Below are 20,365 nucleotides of genomic sequence, written 5' to 3'. Positions count from 1 at the left end.
TTAAGGCCATTGTGGAACAGCTGCAATGCAGAGCATGAATAAATAGATGCTGCATGTGGTTTCCAGAGAGGAAATCGCACAAACTGAAAAAGAGGCACATCTAGTACAAGCTGGACCAAAGAAAAACCAGCCACAACAAAGAGAAGGTGGGGATTCATGGCACATGCTGTCTCTGCAGACCTCTCTTTAGCATGGTCGTACAAAATATACAGAAACATAAACCAGTGGAGGATAAAGTCAGTAAGTATACACCACTTCTATTGTAATTTTACATAAGGTACCTTGGTATTTAAATATATCATGTTCTTTTACATAGTACTGCAACTGTAATGGATGAAAGATGTAACACTGGCCGCAGAAGCCACATACAGGAAATTTAATTTTGCTAAGTTATCTAGTTATGCTGTGTCTGTGTTCATGCAGCCCTTTATAGAGAGGAAACCAAGATAAACATACTTTTTTGGAAGTTTATAACCCATTACACAGTGAGCTTTAATCACATTGAGATGTTACGTGGTACGATGAAAAGGCCCATTGTGACACTTAACCTTTGAACCCACTGGTTGCTTGATCCCAAAGGAGGATGTCGAAGTTGCTGAAGGGCATCATTTATTTAATGTCTAAGTAGTTGAGGTGAGATTAAGTGAAATGAAGAGGAACAAGGACAGTCAAAGAACAATGGCAAGCAATAAAAAAGTTATTTGGGAAACAGCTGTATCTGTAGATGAGTGTTTCACAGAGCAATACTTCAGCTCTGTAGCAGCAAGAGCCCAAAACAATCTTCAGTAACTTCTATCCCTGAGACATTTTGATTCTTTCCAATAACCAACTGGCTACAACTCAAAATGAATCCAGCCGAAAAGCCTGTGTGATGATGATGATCATGATGATGATGATGATGATGATGATGACGATGATGATGATGATGTCGCAGACAGTCTGAAAATGAAAGGCGTAGCAAGGCAGCCAAAAAACTACTTTTTGGCTTTGGCAACCACCTCCAAGGCGACAACAGACTTTGGGGTGGGATCGAGTATCTCCAGGCTCCAACGTCTACCCATTCATGACTCCACCAACACCCACAACCATCGCCACAGCTATTCCATTATTCACCATCCACTCCAGCCCACTCCTTCCTTCTGGGTTATCAGTCCCATCCCCTGCTCGTCTGGTTAAGATCTTCCCGTAGCTAATGATGTGTCACACATAAGATGACTATTGAACTACTGCGCGCTGCACCATGTAGCTCAAAGACCTGGATAACGCATCACACAAGCATGGAAATACGCATGAAGAACTCTCCAGCCACACTGTAGGATTCTTTTGAAGGTATCCCACATACAGAGTATACACACACACACACACACACACACACACACACACACACACACACACACACACACACACACACACACACACACACACACACACACACACACACACACACACGTACACACAAAGGTTGGGTATCAGACATTAAAGGTTCTGGGCTGATAGATATTAAGTGTGACGGTCTTCTCATCAAACACTTTGAAAACTTTGAAGACTTGGAGAAACTTTGCATTGTATAACACAGTATTTTAAACAAGGACAGAAAAAAGGACAAAATAAAGGGAGTATTAGAGAACTGAGAAGACAAACACATGAAAAAAACTTACTTTGGCAGGTGTTGCTTCTCTCCTCGTAACCCGGGTTACATAGACACTTCCCAATAGGTACGAGCCACTCCCCCTCTGTGCTGCAGTACATTCGCGGCGGCTCCTCCTCTTTGGAGTGGTTGACACATAAGCCTTTGACCTCCACCAGTGACTGGGAGTCCATGGGCACCGTATCAGGGAAAGAGGCCAGATTCCTAATAGTGTGAGGGCACTTCTTGAAGTAAACCCTCACTGAAACTAAAGCTACGCAGGCGCCCACGTCCTGGAACGCCAGGTAGAAGCCCTTCTTGGTCATGGGACCAACCTCGCGCACCTCAGTGTTAAGCTTGAGAATGCGATCTCCGAGGTCCATTTGGGTGAAACTTTCGTCAGCGGCGATAGTGTCAATCTTAGTAAACTGGTGTTCTCTGAAGTGGCTTCCCTGGTCGTCGTCTGTCTCCTGGTAGAGGAGGTTGAAGGTCTCCTTGCAGGTGCCCAAGACCAGCGGGATGGAGTTGCAGTCCCTCAGGGTGAACTTCAGCTCCACGTAGATCTTCTGGGCCGACTGGCGAGGGATCCAGTTGGTGCGCAGCCAGTTGTTCTGGCTGTACTCCATCACGTTGCAGACCTGGAAGGTCCTGATGGGAGTGTAGTGCTCATCCACGCCACTGATCTCCTCCCACTGAAAAAGATGGAGAGAAGGAGAGGTGGAGGAGAGAAACAGAGGATGGAGGGAAAATGGGGTTTCCGAGACATTGGAGTAAAGTTGAAGAGGAAGGAGTTGGAAAGAGCGAATTCGGAGCAGAGAAAGGAAGAGGATAGAGGAAAGGAGGGGTGGATAGCAAAGAGAAAAATAAAGTTATCTCCACCCTGTAAGCATTTACACATTAATTATTTAGATTCAGATTCTTTCTTGCTGAATACTAAGCATCTAATAAACACTTAAGGGTGAAAAATCACACTACCAGATCTCTTGCAAATTACACAAATTAATTAAAAGCAAACTTGCTGCCTTAGCCAAATTTCCAGAGCACTGTGCAAATATCTCAGAGAAAAACCATGAAGTGTGATTTCCTTTTCTCGAAATAAATAAATTCGTGGGAAGCAGCTTAATTGCTGTTAAATATTAGTGAAATCCTATAGTGTTTTTTTCCACCCTTTTACTAACATGTTTTTTTTTTCTCTACAAATGAGGACTTTCAAGCTGCTGGTTATTTGCATCACAGAGCTACGGTTACTAAATGAAACGTGCTGAATCCACTATGAAACAAAAGAGAGCTACGAAGTACAGACAGATGTGAGTGTATACCAGGGACGTTCGTGTCTATCTTACATTTTCCCTCCACTGGGAGAAAGCAATGAGAGGAGAAGAGAAAAAAGAAAGCCGGGTCATTCCTTTTGAATTCAACACAGCGGGAAGACTCATTGATCATGCGCTTTGGCTTCGCTGTCCAGGCAAATCAACACTGAATCGGAGCGATGATGAATGGGCAAACACCTGAAACACTGGGCTCATTGTGGTTAAAATGACAGTCATTACAACGAATGGGGCCTAAATGTGTAAATGGATGCTTTTTCTACTTTTCTCTCAGTCGCAAAAAAAATTCAGAATGAATGTATGCCTGAATGAGCAGTGCTTTCTTCAGAGAGAGAGAGAGAGAGCGAGAGAGAAAAAGAAACGCTTTCTGGGTAAGTGGAAACTGAATTATCGCTCCTTTCACACAAGCATTAATGGAAACATAAACCCACACACACACATATACATTCACATACGGCTCATGTGAAGTGTTTAAGGTCCCATAGCAGGCGGACACAGCAGGTGCTTTCAGCCTGAACACAGAAATTAATGACGAGCTAAGAAAGTGGAGGTTCTCTATTACATGGTTTGGTGTGCGCTTGTGTGTGTGTGTGTGTGTGTGTGTGTGTGTGTGTGTGTGTGTGTGTGTGTGTGTGTGTGTGTGTGTGTGTGGGTGTTAGCCATATCTATGAGTGTGTGGTGGTCAAGGAGCTCTTAGGCTGAAGGATGGCCACTTGCTTTTCATCTCTTCAGTAAAGTTAATGAAACACCCCTGAGAGAGAGGGAGAGAATAATGAAGGGGAAGGTAGAGAAAGTAAAAGAGATAGAGCTGAAATAGAGCAATAGGAAGAGGGAGCGTGAGATAAAGTGAGAGGAAAATTGAGGGGATGGATTCCATTGGTGTTTAGTCTCCCCCGTCATGCTTTCCTCGGCGTCACCTCATTCATCTGAGTGCAGTCCAAGCTCTCTATATATCTAACAATAACAGGCAAAGTAGACATTACGGAGTGGGGCTAAATATTAAGATGTGAAGCTAAACTTAACATTTCACTGCACTTTAGTCTCAGGTTTAATAGATTGGCTTAAAATATATGTCGAATTAATGATGTGATGACATGCAACAGAGGTTTGATGAGAGACTTTGACAAAACTGAAAGCAGAGGGAAGACAAGAGCTGCCACTATGATTAGTGACTCTGTTGACATTATGTTTGATAAGGCAATGTAATAACATGAAAGTAATGCAAACAAAGCATTCTAATCTGCTTCGGCTTTATATATACATACTTTCTGTCAGAGTTCAACAATGTGTTTCTGCCAAGATTTAAAGCAGCACAACTGGGAATTAAACTTTTTTTTTGTGCAGATGTGATGCATCACTTCTGTTGGTTAAAAATGTTAGCTGCTAAAAATACTCAATAAAGAAATACACAGATTTATATTATCGAAAACGATGAAAAAAGCCATGTGTCTATGAAGGTGTTGGTACACCAAGCTTGTCGCACACAGTTGTACACATGTTGTGGAGAACCATGATGTGACTACATGACAGGATATCTGTCGCAACTCTGTATCCTAGAAATTGCACTATACTAATTAACGGCAGTAAAAAAGTGAAACAGAATGTTAAACTACATTTTTAATGAGCGAAATTTTGAATGAAAATATGTGTAATTTCGTAAAACATTTGTCTTGACTGCATATCTTTATGTGTCATTGTACCGTAAAGCATGAATAGTGTTTTTATGGTTAAGTTTAGACATCAAAGCACTTGTTGCTTGGTTAAAATATTTAAAAAGTTAATACTGACTTCAAGCAGTGGACAGGAAGTCTTTAGTTGTGTCTTTATTTCTACAAAACCAAAATCTCTTCCTAACCTTTACAAATGTGTTTCAAAAACTAAATGTGGACCTCAGAAAGCAAACCCTGGTCTATGGAGCCAAAGTCCTGAACTCTAACAAGACCATAGCACTTCTTCAAAAGAAAAAGAAAAGAATCCAGGCAAAAACATATTTTTTTAAATTGTATTTGACCAAACAGATTAAATGTAACTTCTGGAAGACAGGGATATTTGTACAACTTTGCCTCTCTGAAAAAATATTCTATAAGATTACAAGTTGTTGCTTACAGTTTTAACAGAAATCACAACATGGCCATTACAAAATGTAAAGAATTCAATGTCATAGCTTTAAAAAATGCAGTTTGTTTTCCAATAAAAGAGCACCCAGCTTGTGCAGTATTGAAGGACTGGCTCTGTGCCTTTTCTCTTTACCTCTATGTGATCTGCCATCTAATGGAAAACCTAAGAGGATGAAGCGAATGTAAAGTGAGCATACTCTGGATGCACCTATCTCACATCCTGTCCGTTTCAAGTGCTTCTCCGCTTATTGTGAATATTATTGCTGCATTTCATTGTGCACATTTGATTTTCCGTCACCCTGAAAAGTAAGCCACTCTGGCAAAATTGGTTTCTAACAGAACAAGTGGCCTTAGGGTGGAGGGCACAGTGTTTGTACATTACTCTCAGTTGCCTGTATATATTGAGCTATCAGGAGTGTGTGTGTTTGTGTGTTATGACCATGAACTTTGTTCCACTTGCTGCCCTGTGTACGTGCATCTATGCATTTGTGTTACTGCATGAATGTGCGTGTGTGTGTGTGTGCATAGTTCTCAGTCTTTGTAAGCAGATGTGTGTGAGAGCTGCAGGATTTACGTCTTATCCCTTTATGTACTTTCATGTCCGCCAACATCACGCAAACTGGGCAAAATCGAAAGCGACTGCGAGTGATTGCTCTCCGTCTTTGGGATGGGTCGGAAGTTTGCCAAACACAAACGCACACGCACACTTGGTTCAAAATCAAACCCAGGTGTGTGTTTGCGTCTGTATGTATGCTTGCATGTGTGTGTTACGGGTGCTAGATCCTATTCCAGAATAGATGACTTGACTTGAGCAAGAGTCTGCCAAAGTAAATGAGACCTCCGCTACGATGTGAGGATTCAAACCCTGGAGAATAGCATCTCTGACATGGAGATTTATCCTCTTCCTTTTCCCCAAACATTACATCATAAGAATGAACAACCTTGATTCACTTCCCTGGGTTTGTTAGAAAAAAATGCTTGTTTTCTGTCCTTCACCTGACAAGGAGGAAATAAATATACAGTGTCTCTACTTAATTATCCAGATCCAGAAAAGTAATAGTTAGGAGAGTCCTCACTTGTACATTTAAAGAACCCAACATGAAGAAACAACCAGCCACAGACACAAGAGGTGAAGCATGCTGGGCAATTGGACAAAACTCGAGTTTTAGAGTTTTGTCGAATCAGGACGCAAAATATTACGACCACTTCTCACCAACAGAGGCGACTCCCACTGTGAATGTGTGGAACTGTTTGTGTGTTAACCGGGATAAATAAAGGTCTACTAAAGTGAGCAGCCACCTCCTTGTGTCTCTCCAGGGGGTCATAACTCCACCCTCCTCCCTGCCCTCTAATTGATATATAACAACACTAGCACCCTACACCAGTCCTTGTGACCTCTGACCCTGACCCCTGATGGTCACAGTTCGGTGTGATCCCGCCCCCTGGTCCGTCTGATCTGCGCTGTAGGTAGGTGAGGCAGCTAAAGGAACAGTAAAATGGAGTGTTGTAACTTGATCTGCTCATGACATTACAACGACGGCAACAGGCACGTCTCAAAGTCACAGAGTCAGCACCAGGGTTCACCCACTTCAAAGAAACGCAGGTCAGTGGGAGTTAATGGACCAGTATAGGGTAACAATGCATTTAAACCAAGACTAGTTGAGGGAAGACTGAGATGGATTTCTATAATAAACAAAAAACCATTTGGAGAAGCAGATTCCAGGTATAGTGTATCTACGAATGTCCATTATGCTGCTACAGCTGAAGAGGGTAAATCCTAAAACTGGAGCACCACAACAAGTGCAGAGCTCTTGGGCTCCATAGAGGTCAGTGGGGTCACAGACACAACAACTGCAGCATATCAGTCAGAGGACGTTTCATCAGCCGGTCTTAACAAAGAGGAACCTGAATATACACTTCATACATTCTCCTTTTCCTGTTTTTCAACAGCACCGAGCCTCGCCCTACTAATCCTTGTTCATGCTTTGCTCAAGGACACATCAGAAACAATTCCTGAAGGATGCTGCATAAAATTGATTTTCAATAATCTCCAGGGAACCACATCTGAAATATATTCATAATACTGTAGGATGCAATTGTAACATTGGTATACAACATTTTGTTTGTTTGCTTGTGCTTTTTAAATTATGATGAGGTCTAAAATGTCTTTTCTTGTTTTGGGGAGTATTAATGCATTTCTTATTTTATATCATTTTGAATATGTTGTCATGCTGTTTACCACCTGTCAGTCAGAGGATTTGCATCAGCTGGTCCTACCAGGAAGTAAATAACTGCTAACACAATTCTACACTCCATCCTCTTCCTCCTCCTCCTCCTCCTCCTCCCTGGTCCTTTGCCCTGACTGCTAATCTCCGTTTATGGGCAGGCTTTTCTCTCTACTCTCTCTCTTTCTGGGGGGTAAGGTTGAGCGTTTTATGCTGGTCAGGCTGGTTTTGCAGATGGGGTGGCAGCAGCAGCGCACGGGGGGCTTTAAGAGCCCTTGGGTGACTCAAGAAGTTGAAACAGCAGTCTGAGAGGAACAAATATAGCGAGCTGGCTGACTGAAGGGTTGAACCTAATCCAAAATATAAAAAGCCATGCCATTATATTGTGCATGCCCCCCCATTCCTCTTTCAGACCTGAGAACTGGAAGTGAGAAGTGAATAAGTCTGTAAATAAATCTGTGTGAGTTAAATAGTTTTTATTATTCCTGACAGTATATGCAGAGCTCACACACTGTGACTGTTGGAGTTTCTTCTATAGATGTCAAGCATTTTCATCGCGATACAAAAGCTCAATCAATGCTGTTGTTATTAGCTTTTTAAACCACTTACAGTGTCCTGTAGAGTATGAGACTAAACATGTGAAAACATTTCACTGCTTAATTGTTCTTCTTTATTCATTGGATACTGATGTTCCCATGAGCAACTGTGTGTTGTGTAAAATCTGACATAAACTTTAAGCATAAAAAAAGCTGTTGTGGAAAATGTTACAAAATAAGTTTAGATTTAACTCGTTAGTTGAATTCAAGCAAATATACAGGTTTCAATAGCTCAACATTAACTCAACACTTTCATATTTTAATATTTCAACATTTCAGTTGAACAAATCAAACTGAACATTGTAACTAAAACTAGCTAAGCAAAACTTGTATTTTTTTTAATCAATCAAGTCCACGCATAAACAGCAATGCAGTTGTATCCCCTGCTGGTTCCTATGAAAAATGGACTTTACTGTGTATGTGCCCATTATTTCTATTTTGTATGCACAGCCAGTGTCTGGGGTGTTGGTTTGTTGCTGAAGAATGCTTTCAAAGCACACAAGAATGTAATCTTTAACACTCTTTAGTCTTATGAAGGGCTAAGCCCCTTGGACGCTGCTCAGCAATCAGCCTGCCTCCCAGACAGATAACAGTATATCTGGATCACACACACACACACACACACACACACACACACACACACACACACACACACACACACACACACACACACACACACACACACACACACACTCACTCACACACTTGTCAGTCTGGCCGGTGGCTCTGGAGTGAACATCCTGGGGAGGCTAAGCTCTTAATTTGTTCTGACCGGAGCACGGTGTGTCTCGGTAGGCCAATAGCCATGGTCTCTCCATCAATGTGAGTGTTTTTGTGTGTGTGTGTGTGTGTGTGTGTGTTGTGTGTGTGTGTGTGTGTGTGTGTGTGTGTGTGTGTGTGTGTGTGTGTGTGTGTGTGTGTGTGTGTGTGTGAGAGGGCTCAGTGCCACTGCCACATTATGAGAAATCATTTGTGAACAGCAGTCTCCCAGGGCAGGCTGCTTATCGGAGCGCAGTCAGTGGATGACGTGAGTAATTACAGATGATTCACCTTGAGGACTTGATCATCAGCAATCTCTCTCTCTCTCTCTCTCCCTGTCTCTCTCTCATCCTTTCCTGTCCTCCCCTCTGTCCTCTTCCCTCTCTTTCTTCCTCTCCTCCCTTTGTATCGCTCTGTCTCTCTCCCTCTTTTGATCCTCTCATTTTCTCTATGGAGTCATTCTCATTTAAGGATGACATTGGCTTCCAGTCCTGCAGCATTTTTATGAACTGTAGATCCACACACTTTTCTTCCGAACTCGTTCAAAGCAAATAACATGAAATAAAGCAGAGCCTCGCTGCAGCGCCCACTGCGTAGCCTCTGACACACATTCCAATGTCCCGTGCTGGATCAAGTCTCAGATATCGGTATGCATTTTCCTACACTGTAATAACTTCTATCAGCACAACATCAATCTATTCCTTGACGTGGTCACGCAATTGTGCCTGTAGCCTGCAATTGTCTCTGCACTGGATGCATTTTTTAAAAAGCCTGCTGTACTTTTTCCTTTGGGTCATTTCATTTTCATTGTGGTTCAACCTCATGAAGAATCTGAGCGTTTTGACGGTGCCAGCAGTGTATACGGCGAAGGGAAACAAGGTTTGGCAGCTCCACGGAGCAAATGACTGGATTACCTTAAGCCACTGCCAAGGAGTAATTCTAACACTTAATAAAGAAAAAACGAGGAAGTGCGTGTGTGTGTGTGTGTGTGTGTGTGTGTGTGTGTGTGTGTGTGTGTGTGTGTGTGTGTGTGTGTGTGTGTGCGCGCATGTGTGTGTGTGTGTCATTGGGCTAGCCCTGAGGCACAGTAGTCTAACTAGCTAGACAAATAAACACTAAGCGGGAGCCCACTGGAGGGACTGTGGTAGCAGAGAGAGGCTGATGGATGAGGCTGCTGAGATTTTTTTTTGTTTTTATTTCCCAAAAGTATGGGACTGAAAGCTGTACCATTCCCACATGTAATCATATTGTTTTGTTGTGGTAGCAAAAAAAGTTATGGAATTTCAGCACAAATTACGTCCTATAAAATATTTGCTGTATGTAGATTTTTGCAACTACAGACTGGATAAAAACTAACACGACAGAGCCTAAATCCAGAAGTGAGAACTTTGGTTAGGAATTTCAGAATTTCCTTTTTTTTTTTAAATTTCTTTATTCATTAAACTCACAGATTAAAAAATGTGTGTTAAGAGACTAACAGTATTAAAGCATGTGTGACAGACAGAATGGGGTGGTGCGTATATTTCAATTGAGAACAAATGGATTAGCAAGCGAAATCTTAACAATGGAATTACAACGTTAACATGCCACAGCAGTAAAATGTTGTTGATGTAATATTTACTAAAAAAAGGGGGCTTATCGCCTATCTTGTGTGTATGCTTCAGTGTCTACAACTTAAAATCCTTTAATGCCTTAATCTTTCTTTAAACACATGCACATTCAAATACACAAACACCCGCACAGTACATTTTCCCTTAAGCATCTTGACCATATGGCAGGCTCCGAATGCTTAACCTTTGACCCGAGAGACGAAGAATGGGCAAAAAAAAACATCTAAAGAGAAGTGGGTTAATCTGCACTTGGCTCATTGGGTCAACATGGCATAGTGGGAACCACAGGAGTTTGAAAATCCTGATTTCATGTGGTGTGGGGTTGAATCCAACACATAGTTCATGTTGACGGATCTGCCCCCCCAAATGTACGTATATGGAGACATTATGTGTGTAAATGTAGAGATAGAAGATACTCACCCCATGCGTTGGGTAGGAAATCCATCCTAACTCCCCTTGGCTTGCTTTAGAGTCTAACAGGTTGACTGTGGTGAGTAAGAGAAAGAGAAAGAGGGAAAACAAAGAGAACATATGAGTGTCTAGTCCTTGTTAGCCCCAATTAGCCTTCATCTAATCCCACAGGAGGGATCATCAACCTCCAGCACTGATCATGACTTTATTTACTCAGCTGCCACACACACATATACACACACATATACACACACACACAGACACATGCTACACATATCCTACGCTGACCAACAGAGAGAGTCAGCTTTCTTGTTTCACTGCGTAAAGCATTAAAGCAGAAGTTGGCCGGGCGAAACTGGCTACAACACAGATATCCTGAGGAGATACGGAACTGAAATAGAGCCAACATTTAAAACAATGAGAAGTGTTTATTTTATTTATATATTTATATCACGCTTTTTACCTATAACCCCTGTACTACTTAGACACACACACACACACTCCCATGGTGATTGGATGAATAACCGCATCAGATCTAAATTCAGATGCAATCCCAAGTTTGAGAGCCGGTCAGAAATGCATTGGCCTCCCCATTTTTTTTTTTGGGTGTCCTGCCAAGAATTGATTCATGTCAAACCGAAAAACAAGATGCAGAGAAGGGAATATGTGTATAATAGATGAAATATGACAAATCAGACAAGGAGCTCCATTAGTGTGAAGGTGCAAGTTAAGGGTTTGGGTTTCATTTGGTGAACGCTATGGTCCCAAAGCAGCAGTGTCAGTACTTATGGTGCTTGGTGTCATGACATGATGGTCGCCTAATGGCACTTCTATTGCACATCTACTTAGACCAAATCAGTACACACAGCAAAGTGCAGGTCACTTTGGTGCACACATTAACAGATTCTACACAGCAACCCTTTAAGTAGGCCTAAATGCTGGCTAAATCAACTGTAACATAGAAATAGGCCACTCTAGCTAGACTATTCTAAGTATGTACACATGGCTGTGGTGTGAATTATTGTCATCAAGCACAACTGTCAGTGTGGACCATTACATATGAAGTGGGGAATGTAAAGGCAGACTTGTGATCTATGGATTCTCCACTTCAAACTGTCACTGTGTTCATGCATCCAGATACTGTTTGGATGAATCAAGACACAATAGCTAAATACAGCTTGTAAGTACTTTCACCTCAAATGACATAAAAACAATTTAAGTGGCTAGAACAAAACTGAGAAAAACAAGTTGGCAATATAATTTAAATCAGTTACACGAGACAAACTTTAATCATCTTCATTCTGTTTCCTAAACAGAGACCAGAGAAAATGAATATGATGCCTTCTTTTACCGTGAGATGAACAGATAAACCTAGTGGGTGGATGTTTGATGAATGGTGACAACCATTGTTAACAAGACTCTCAAATTAAGGAGGATGTTCAAACTGCCTTTGCTTGGTAACGTTACTTGCTCGCTAAAAATAAAAGCCTGTTTTGGGTATAAATCTTTCAAAGAATAGTGAATAAAATGATTGACATGTTGCTGTGATGAATAACTTGCACACTCAGCGACCTGCATGACATAGTGCAGGATGAATAAACAGCTTTAAACAGATGGTAAAACAATAAAGTTCCACCGTTCCGTTAGTCTCTTCTCTTAAATTTAAACCTGACACTGACTCAGCCTCTTCCTCGTCCAGAGAGCAGATCAGTCTACAGCTCAGCACACACAAACAAGTGCCTACTTACACACACAGACACACACACTTACCCGAGCGAGCGCACGCATACACAACTAAGTGAAGCAGCAGTAGTGCAGTCAGGCCCTGCAGCTGTAGCTCTATTCACTGTGAAAATATGAGGAATACAATCTCCCTGTACTCTCCCATTCAAAGCTTCGATAAGCAAGAGTGTACACATCTCGGATGACAGCCAAAGAGAGAGTATTTGTGGGTCAGGAAGGACTGCCGTGGTACTGTGAAAACTATTTTAGTTCACAAGCAGCGTGAACTGAATATGCAGAGAAAAGTGATTTTGACGCTCCGTGAACTAATTGTTGTTTCACACTAGAATGAAAGGTTGAGATGGAAATCATAATTCTCTTCAAGCGAGTCTGATAACTATCAGCCGGTGTGGCATAATAAAGAGCCTGAAAGGGAAAGCGGAGGAGAGGGAACGAGCTCACACACACACACACACACACACACACACACACACACACACACACACATTATTATCAAATTCTAGGTTTGAGAATCTACTGAATTGAGGCTCACCTGAGCCGCAGCCGTGCTAAGCCACTCAGCCACTCAGCCAGTTGAGTGGCAGTAGACACATTCCTATTAGAGTCTAATGAAGCTATCTGTTCATGTCAGATAATAGCAGCTCGGCATCCAGGGCCATTGCTTCCAATTTACATTTCTCAACGAGGCGAGCCCACCACTCAAATTGAGCCGAGCGGGGGAATTTGAGAGCAGAAAATTAGACGGCTCTCATATCGCAGGAGGAAAAAAAGCCCCCTCCAGCTGCACTTGGCTGGGGAAATCAGCACCCACACACGTACACACACACACACACACACACACACACACACACACACACACACACACACACACGATCCCAAATGCATGCATAAACACTAGCACTGTAACAGTTATGTAAAAGACAAAATTGCACCAAGAAATGCACCTCATCCAAGAAAGTAGAAGAGTAAACCCACACCATGAAACACATGTATTTGTACTAAAACGTAATAGAACACATGCCTACTGTGTGCATGCTCTCTTCTTAGATGCTAACCAAAACACATTTTCTCGCACATGCGTATACTCAAAAGAGGCACGATATAAGAGCATACACAAACAGACTTTCTCACTCTCAGTCCCTCACCACACACACACACACACACACACACACACACACACACACACACACACACACACACACACACACACACACACACACACACACACACACACACACGCGGTCGGTTAGCAAGCTAGCGTCAGCCAAGCATATAGCCCCTGCCCCATCAGGGAGTGCCTCTGAACGGGAACTAGGAGTATTAATAGCAAACTGAGCCAGCCTGTCTGGGAGGCAGCAAAACATCACAGAAGGTAGAAACAGGTGAATCAATATATAAACCTACAGGCCGCCGTCAAACACCCACACACGTAAACAGATTCTGATGAAAACGGAAGTATGAGAAGACTCCGTACCACTCAGAAACATAATGTCCTGCAGGGTTTCATAAACTGATGGCAATGCATTAAAAGGGGTGTGGTGGATGCGTGTTTGCTGTATCATCGAGCCGCTTAATGAGCAAATATAAACTGAAGGTTGTCACGTTCCAATGTAATTCTCTTCTTTTTTTTTCCCTTGCTAGTGACCTACTATCGCTCGGCATAGCATATGTTGAAATATTTACATGAAACATTAGAGCAAAGATCTACAGAGGGGGGGCCCATTTTGATGTCTATGTTCTCATAATTTAACAGCTAAGTTAACCATCACTGTCTAGCACACACTTGAATCCAATAGCCGCTGCTCACTTCCAGTAAAATATGATGACGTGTAAAAAAAAAAAAAAAAAATAAAAAAAAAACATCAGCCGCAGACACAATTAAAATGTTGGAGGAGCGAAAAGAAGAAGCTGTCAGTCAGACACGCTGCTGTAGAATCAACACATGGCTTGATCAGTAAAGCAAGACCCACTCCATCTGGACTAAAGACACTCCATTCACAATAGAAGGAGTAGAAAAAGTTGCACATGTGTGAGTTAATATCTCTAGTTGTGAACACGGCGGAGAGGGCTTTGTCTCTGCAGCCTGGCTCTGAGCATGTGGAGGCTGGCAGGCCGCAGTGCAGGCAGAGCAAGGCGACTTGTGTCTGTGTTAAAGGGTGAAGTGTTCACCTCCCATTATGAATTATTCAAGTGCAGAGTCGCTCTGTCTGATGTTGCTGCTGCTCGCCCAACCCCTCTGCCCCCATTCTTCTTTCTTTCGTTCTTTCTTTCTTTCGTTCGTTCTTTCTATCTTTCTTTTAACCATATACCCACCTGCCTTATACTTATGGATGTACACAGAAGCATGTAGGCTCAAATACTCTCATAAAGGCATACAGCACCCTTGCACACATACTGTATGATCTCATATCTATTTACACATAAGCCTTAACACAAACACACCAAGAAAGACACACAAATGCAAAATCTTTATTTGTTTTTGTTTGTTTCTCCATCTGAAGGCTTAAAAACGCATGCTGTTAAGTTTAAGATGTCACTCTCCATCTAGAGCTCTATGTTTGGCCAACGCACACACACACACACACACACACACACACACATATATGTATATAGTCCTTTAATATGTGTAGAGCAAAGGGTTTATTTTTAAAGGAGGGGGCATGTGTAAGCACATTTCCAACACCTCTGAAAGGTACCATCGCTCACAAACGCCCCTCGGTCCCAGCGGGACTGCAGCGCCGGGCTCTGCGGGCCGAGCCTCCCTACCGCCGGCTACAAATACTCCGAGGCCTCCCGACGCCCCGCAGCGGGCAAACACCACACCACGCAGCCACAGTAAGGGCACCCAACTGATTTTTTTTTTTTTTATATATAAATGTGTTTTTTTTTCGAATAAATATGGAAAAAAATATCAAATATTTTCATAAACACTAGCACTGTAACAGTTATGTAAAAGACAAAATTGCACCAAGAAATGCACCTCATCCAAGAAAGTAGAAGAGTAAACCCACACCATGAAACACATGTATTTGTACTAAAACGTAATAGAATAGAACACATGCCTACACAAATGCAAAATCTTTATTTTTTTTGTTTGTTTCTCCATCTGAAGTCTTAAAAACGCATGCTGTTAAGTTTAAGATGTCACTCTCCATCTAGAGCTGATCTCTTATTTCCAGGCAAAGTTCGAATGACTCCGCGACACAAAGTATTTTCTCCGGGACTATTTTCTCTGAATTTTTACTCAACTTTTTCCCCGAAGTTTTATACACGTTTTATACACGATCACGACGACTTACTGGAAGTGACAGAGTGGATGGTGCTCTTAAAGGCGGTGATGGAGGCTCGGTGCTGAGACTGGGACAGGACATTACGCGAAATGGGACGAGATCTCTGGTTTCCTTATAAATTGGGAGGGGGAAAAAAATAAAATAATTATAAATTCCCCATCATCCAGGTCAAAGTGCAGAATTGTTTTGCATAAAAAATATATTTTATTCTTTACTTCTTCTGTTATTAATTAATTAATTCCATTAAATCTATGAAAAGTCCTATAAAGTCTTCAGATAGGCAACATTATATTTAAATGAATTTCCTAATCTGCTGATATCGATGTAATATAAGATAAAAAAACACATGTCTACGAATTTACAGATGATCCTTTTGTGACTATCGATTTTGATGAAAGTGTACAGACAGGCATCCTTTGTTAACTCTGGGAGCTCTCTCATAATCTGCTGCCCGGTTACAGACTAGATCTGATCAGCAGCAGCAGCCTGTCGCCATGAATGTACAAACCAGTATAACTTTAATTCTTTACACATGTGAACACTGGATAAGAGGCTCGTCATTTGTCACGTTTGTCGTTGAGTCTTTCTCTAAACATGAGTATCATTTAAAATGAAGACACACACATATGCTTCCAGGCGCGTTAAGTGACTTTAAATAAAAAAAAAAAACCAGTCAGTGAATCAGTCTCAGATCTGTTGGCCTTCTGCTTTACTGATGGCAGTTTTTAAACTTTATGATGGTGTTATGACCCGCTTTACTCCACCTCTCCGCTGTGTAGCAGTGGGATGTGTGACAGAGGCTGCAAAGAGGAGCATGATCAGATTTATAAAAGCCAGACCATTCACCCTGTTTTACGTTTCAGTCGGACGACGGGAGCAGCTCTGTGTTCACTGTGTTTTATCCTGTTGTAGCTTTAGAAACGTAGCAGTCTGTGTGAATGTCTATAGGCTACAATATGGAGACGGAGCAGCTCGATACTGACACTCTCTGGCAGATTTACGTCCTGGAAAGGTGAATTTAATTGCCCAATTTGTTTCACATATTGAAACTTTGAGGCTCTCTCTCTCTACCTCTCTCTCTCTCTCTCTCTCTCACACACACACACACACACACACACACACACACACACACACACACACACACACACTTACCAGCAGATCGTATATTTTCTCAGGGTGATGTTTTTTTTAATTTTTTATATGGTTTTCTTTCTTTCTTTTTCTTTTTTTTCTTTTTTTCACCCACTGCTGCTAAATATCCATCAACTTTAAACCTCATCGAGCTACTTAAATCTATTAAATCTATTATTATTTCTGTTGAAAACATAAGTGTGTCGATGCAAACGCGGTTCTCAGCTTTGCTCGCAGGCCCACAGTAGTTGACCTTGACACTCGTCACTTTTACTGATCTTTTTTCTTTTTTTTTTTTAAAAACTCTTCCACTTATGACTCCATGTGATAAATGAAACCTACTCATATCCTGCAGTAACAACTAACCAGATCCACAGGATTGCAATATATGCCTGACAAACGTGACGTGGCGCACAAAACGACCAGAAGTCTGATCAGTTGGTACTTTGTTACATTACATTACATTACATTACATTACATTACATTTTGTTGGTATCGGATGACTCGCATACACAACAAACACTTTCGTTCAGAAGAGAAATTAAGATTTTCGGTTCAAACTTGTTAAATAACTCTGTCTGACAAATAAATCTACACATTTAAGAGGATTTTTTTTAAAATATTTAGATGAAATAAGCTTCAGTGGGCTGGTTATCGGTCAGGGGCAGTTCAGGGGTCGTCACCAGTGTGTTATAAATAAACTCATCGGTAACAGCAGAACCGATGGTGCGTTTGGGTTCTATATGGTTCTATATGGTTCTACAGGGCAACTTTCCCTTCAGTGTTCCTCTGAGATGAGGACTGCTGTAGCAGTAGGAGGTGTAGGAGAGGAGAGGACGGGCTGTGGACGTGTAATCACCGCAGAGCAGATTACTCCCACTGAAGGCTCATTCCGATTCAATTAATGACTTTATGGGTATTACGGTTTTAATCACTCACACCTATGCTGATCTCTTCACGTGAAGCACCAGTTACTAAACAAATGAACTTTATATTAATACAAACGCGCAGAGAGTGTTTTGTGTTTTATTACAGGGAGGAATAATTGTGAGCTTTGTCCCTTTAGACAGTTTGACCCAAATCTTCACCCAAATGTATTTCCCCCCCTCTCCCTCCCTCCCTGTGGGCAGTTTTAACCTTTACAGAACTCAGAGCACGTTTTTTACTTGGACCTCGCTACAAAACACTTCAGCAATGGTCCGCATGTACAGGACGGGCCACTGGTAATGTGTTAGAAAAGACAAAGAAAGGAAGTTCTGAAAATGTGAAAGTAAAGAAGGAGACAGATTGTTTCTTTCTTTCTTTTTCTTTTCACACCACAGAGTCCTGTCTGAAGAAGAGTCCTCTGAAAGTGGACAGATCAGTTGTGTTTTTTTTATTCTACCGGGTCTCTAAATATCACCACCACATGCGTATCATCGCTATAGAAGTGGCCGAAACTTCCCTTTAGAAATAAGTGAATGTTTCTCCGGTTTTAATCAAACGTTGGATTTAAATATAAGTCCCAAAACACAGTGGTTACATGACGGTGCACACAGCAGCCCCTCACACACTCAACTGTTTTTGGATGTATTCAGGTCAGAGCCGTAAAAAAAAAAAAAAAAAAACACACACACACACACACACATCCGCGTTTTTACGCACAATGCGATGGTGCTCATCTTCTATTTAGTGCCTTTAAATCGACGAGACTGTACGCGTAACTGGGGCGTCCACCCCAAATGGAGGGGTTTTTTTGGGATAAAAACAGATCAACATAACCCTCTAATAGAAGCACAGACAGACAGACACACAGACACACAGACAGACAGACAGACACACAGACAGGGAGAGTTTCTTGACATCTCCTCTCCCTGTAATAACTCTGGGAGCCGTCTCGCCATCGCTCAGTTCACTCATCCACGTTTAAAGAAAACTATTCGTGAGATTACCCCAAAATTAGACATGCATTGTCTGCCTTGTTTGGATCTACTTTTAAGTTTTATTGTCTAAATGTTGTATATTAGTGCTTTAGATCCCCGTGTTATTGTTATCCCTATAATTTGGACAGTAGCGCGTCCTCGGTGAGCACACACACACACACACACACACACACACACACACACACACACACACACACACACACACACACACACATGTCATGTCCGCAGACAGAGAGTTGACTTACCTTCATTGGGGGGGTAGATGATGGGAAACGCAGGAATAACGCAGGACAACAAAAGAGGTAAAATGAGAAGGAGTGATCGCGGATTGCAATCCATGGCGGCGGATCAGAGGTACATAACTCCATGAAGCCACTGACTGATCTGAGAGCGTCTTCTCTCCACGCAGCTTTCTCTCCTCTCTCTCTCTCTCTCTCTCTCTCTCTCTCTCCTGCTCCGTCTCCCTCCGGTCGGAGCACTTTTCCGCTGGGTCCTACAGAGTCTGACAGACAAGAGGAAATAAACAGCGCTCCAAGTTCACCACAGGTCACTTTTGATCCTTCACGTCTACTCTGACGCGAAAAGACACATTCAGCCCTTCAGCATATTTTACAGGCTGAGTCAAAAAAACACTTGATTCACTGAAATGGAGAGCAGGGAGGAGGATTATTAGGGAATCTATGTGAAAGAAAAGGGTGAAACCATATGTCCTAGTGACCTATAAGTCAATCTGCTATAATCAAACAGGAAGTTAGTTTTGGGGAGAAAAAAAATGGTTTGACCATGAAGAGAAAATATGTGACCTGTTATTATTATTTATTTATTTGTAGTCAAAACAACCAGATGTTTCCAATAAGACAGCCAAAGATGGCCTGTGAGTTTGAATCTTACTCAAGAAGTGTCTCGGTTTTCATTTTGACTGCGGAGCAAACCAACATGGCCCAATAGCTTTACACCAGCCAACAAGATCCTGTCACTCTTAATCCAGATTTGGAAATGGCCAGGAGCAAAATGCTTTTTAACCTTATTTTGGAACTAATAGAACCCAGTTGGTTGTTAAGGTCAGAGAGAAACCGACGCATCCAAACAGTGACTTTTATAAATGGCAAAATGAATGCATGTAAGTATATTATTTGCTGTTACTTTGGCTGTGCCTTATGAAAATCACAAATTAGAGTAATAATTCACTTGTTTTTTTTCTTTCAATATTTCAGTTGTTATACTAACATCTTATATTTACATTTATGTATAACTTTAACACATAAATAATAGGATCCATGTGAAAAAAAACCAGCATGTTTATCTATACTGTTCCCATGTTTCCTCACTTCTATTCATCATTGGTTAGAGGGACATATTACATGCTTGTATTTGGGCCTACTGTGTGCATTTTTCTGTGAGGGCCATTAGGGGCCCCTGACACCACAATACTTGATCCACACTGAAAGACTGGGGTGGCAGTGTAACGTTAGGGCCCTCGCTGAGACGCCAGCTGTTGCGGTGGGGGGTTGGAGACTGGATGTTTGGAAGGCATCTGACGTATGGGAAGCGTTAAAGGACACAGCGCACACAAGCAAACGCAGCTACAGCAGCTTGGTAGAAACCG

At 41.9% G+C, this 20,365-nt stretch overlaps 1 protein-coding gene across 2 annotated transcripts in view; it reads right to left on the bottom strand.

The window, feature by feature from the left end:
* The window catches only part of epha3 (eph receptor A3), a 94,986-nt gene extending 75,817 nt beyond the window's left edge, over nucleotides 1–19,169 (bottom strand). For both annotated transcript variants that reach the window (XM_054615990.1, XM_054615991.1), the window contains exons 1-3: nucleotides 19,005–19,169; nucleotides 10,683–10,747; nucleotides 1,659–2,319 (exon numbers count right to left, since the gene is read on the bottom strand). In XM_054615990.1, coding sequence (XP_054471965.1) covers nucleotides 1,659–2,319; nucleotides 10,683–10,747; nucleotides 19,005–19,098 — 820 coding nt within the window. In that variant the 5' untranslated portion in view covers nucleotides 19,099–19,169. The remainder of the gene's footprint in view (nucleotides 1–1,658; nucleotides 2,320–10,682; nucleotides 10,748–19,004) is intronic.
* Between the last annotated feature and the right edge of the window lie 1,196 nt (nucleotides 19,170–20,365).

The sequence above is a fragment of the Anoplopoma fimbria genome, chromosome 16, assembly GCF_027596085.1.
Source record: "Anoplopoma fimbria isolate UVic2021 breed Golden Eagle Sablefish chromosome 16, Afim_UVic_2022, whole genome shotgun sequence".
Classification (NCBI taxonomy): Eukaryota; Metazoa; Chordata; class Actinopteri; order Perciformes; family Anoplopomatidae; genus Anoplopoma; species Anoplopoma fimbria.
The sequence above is the reverse complement of the archived record's forward strand: the minus strand, read 5'-3'. Positions and strand labels throughout refer to the sequence as shown.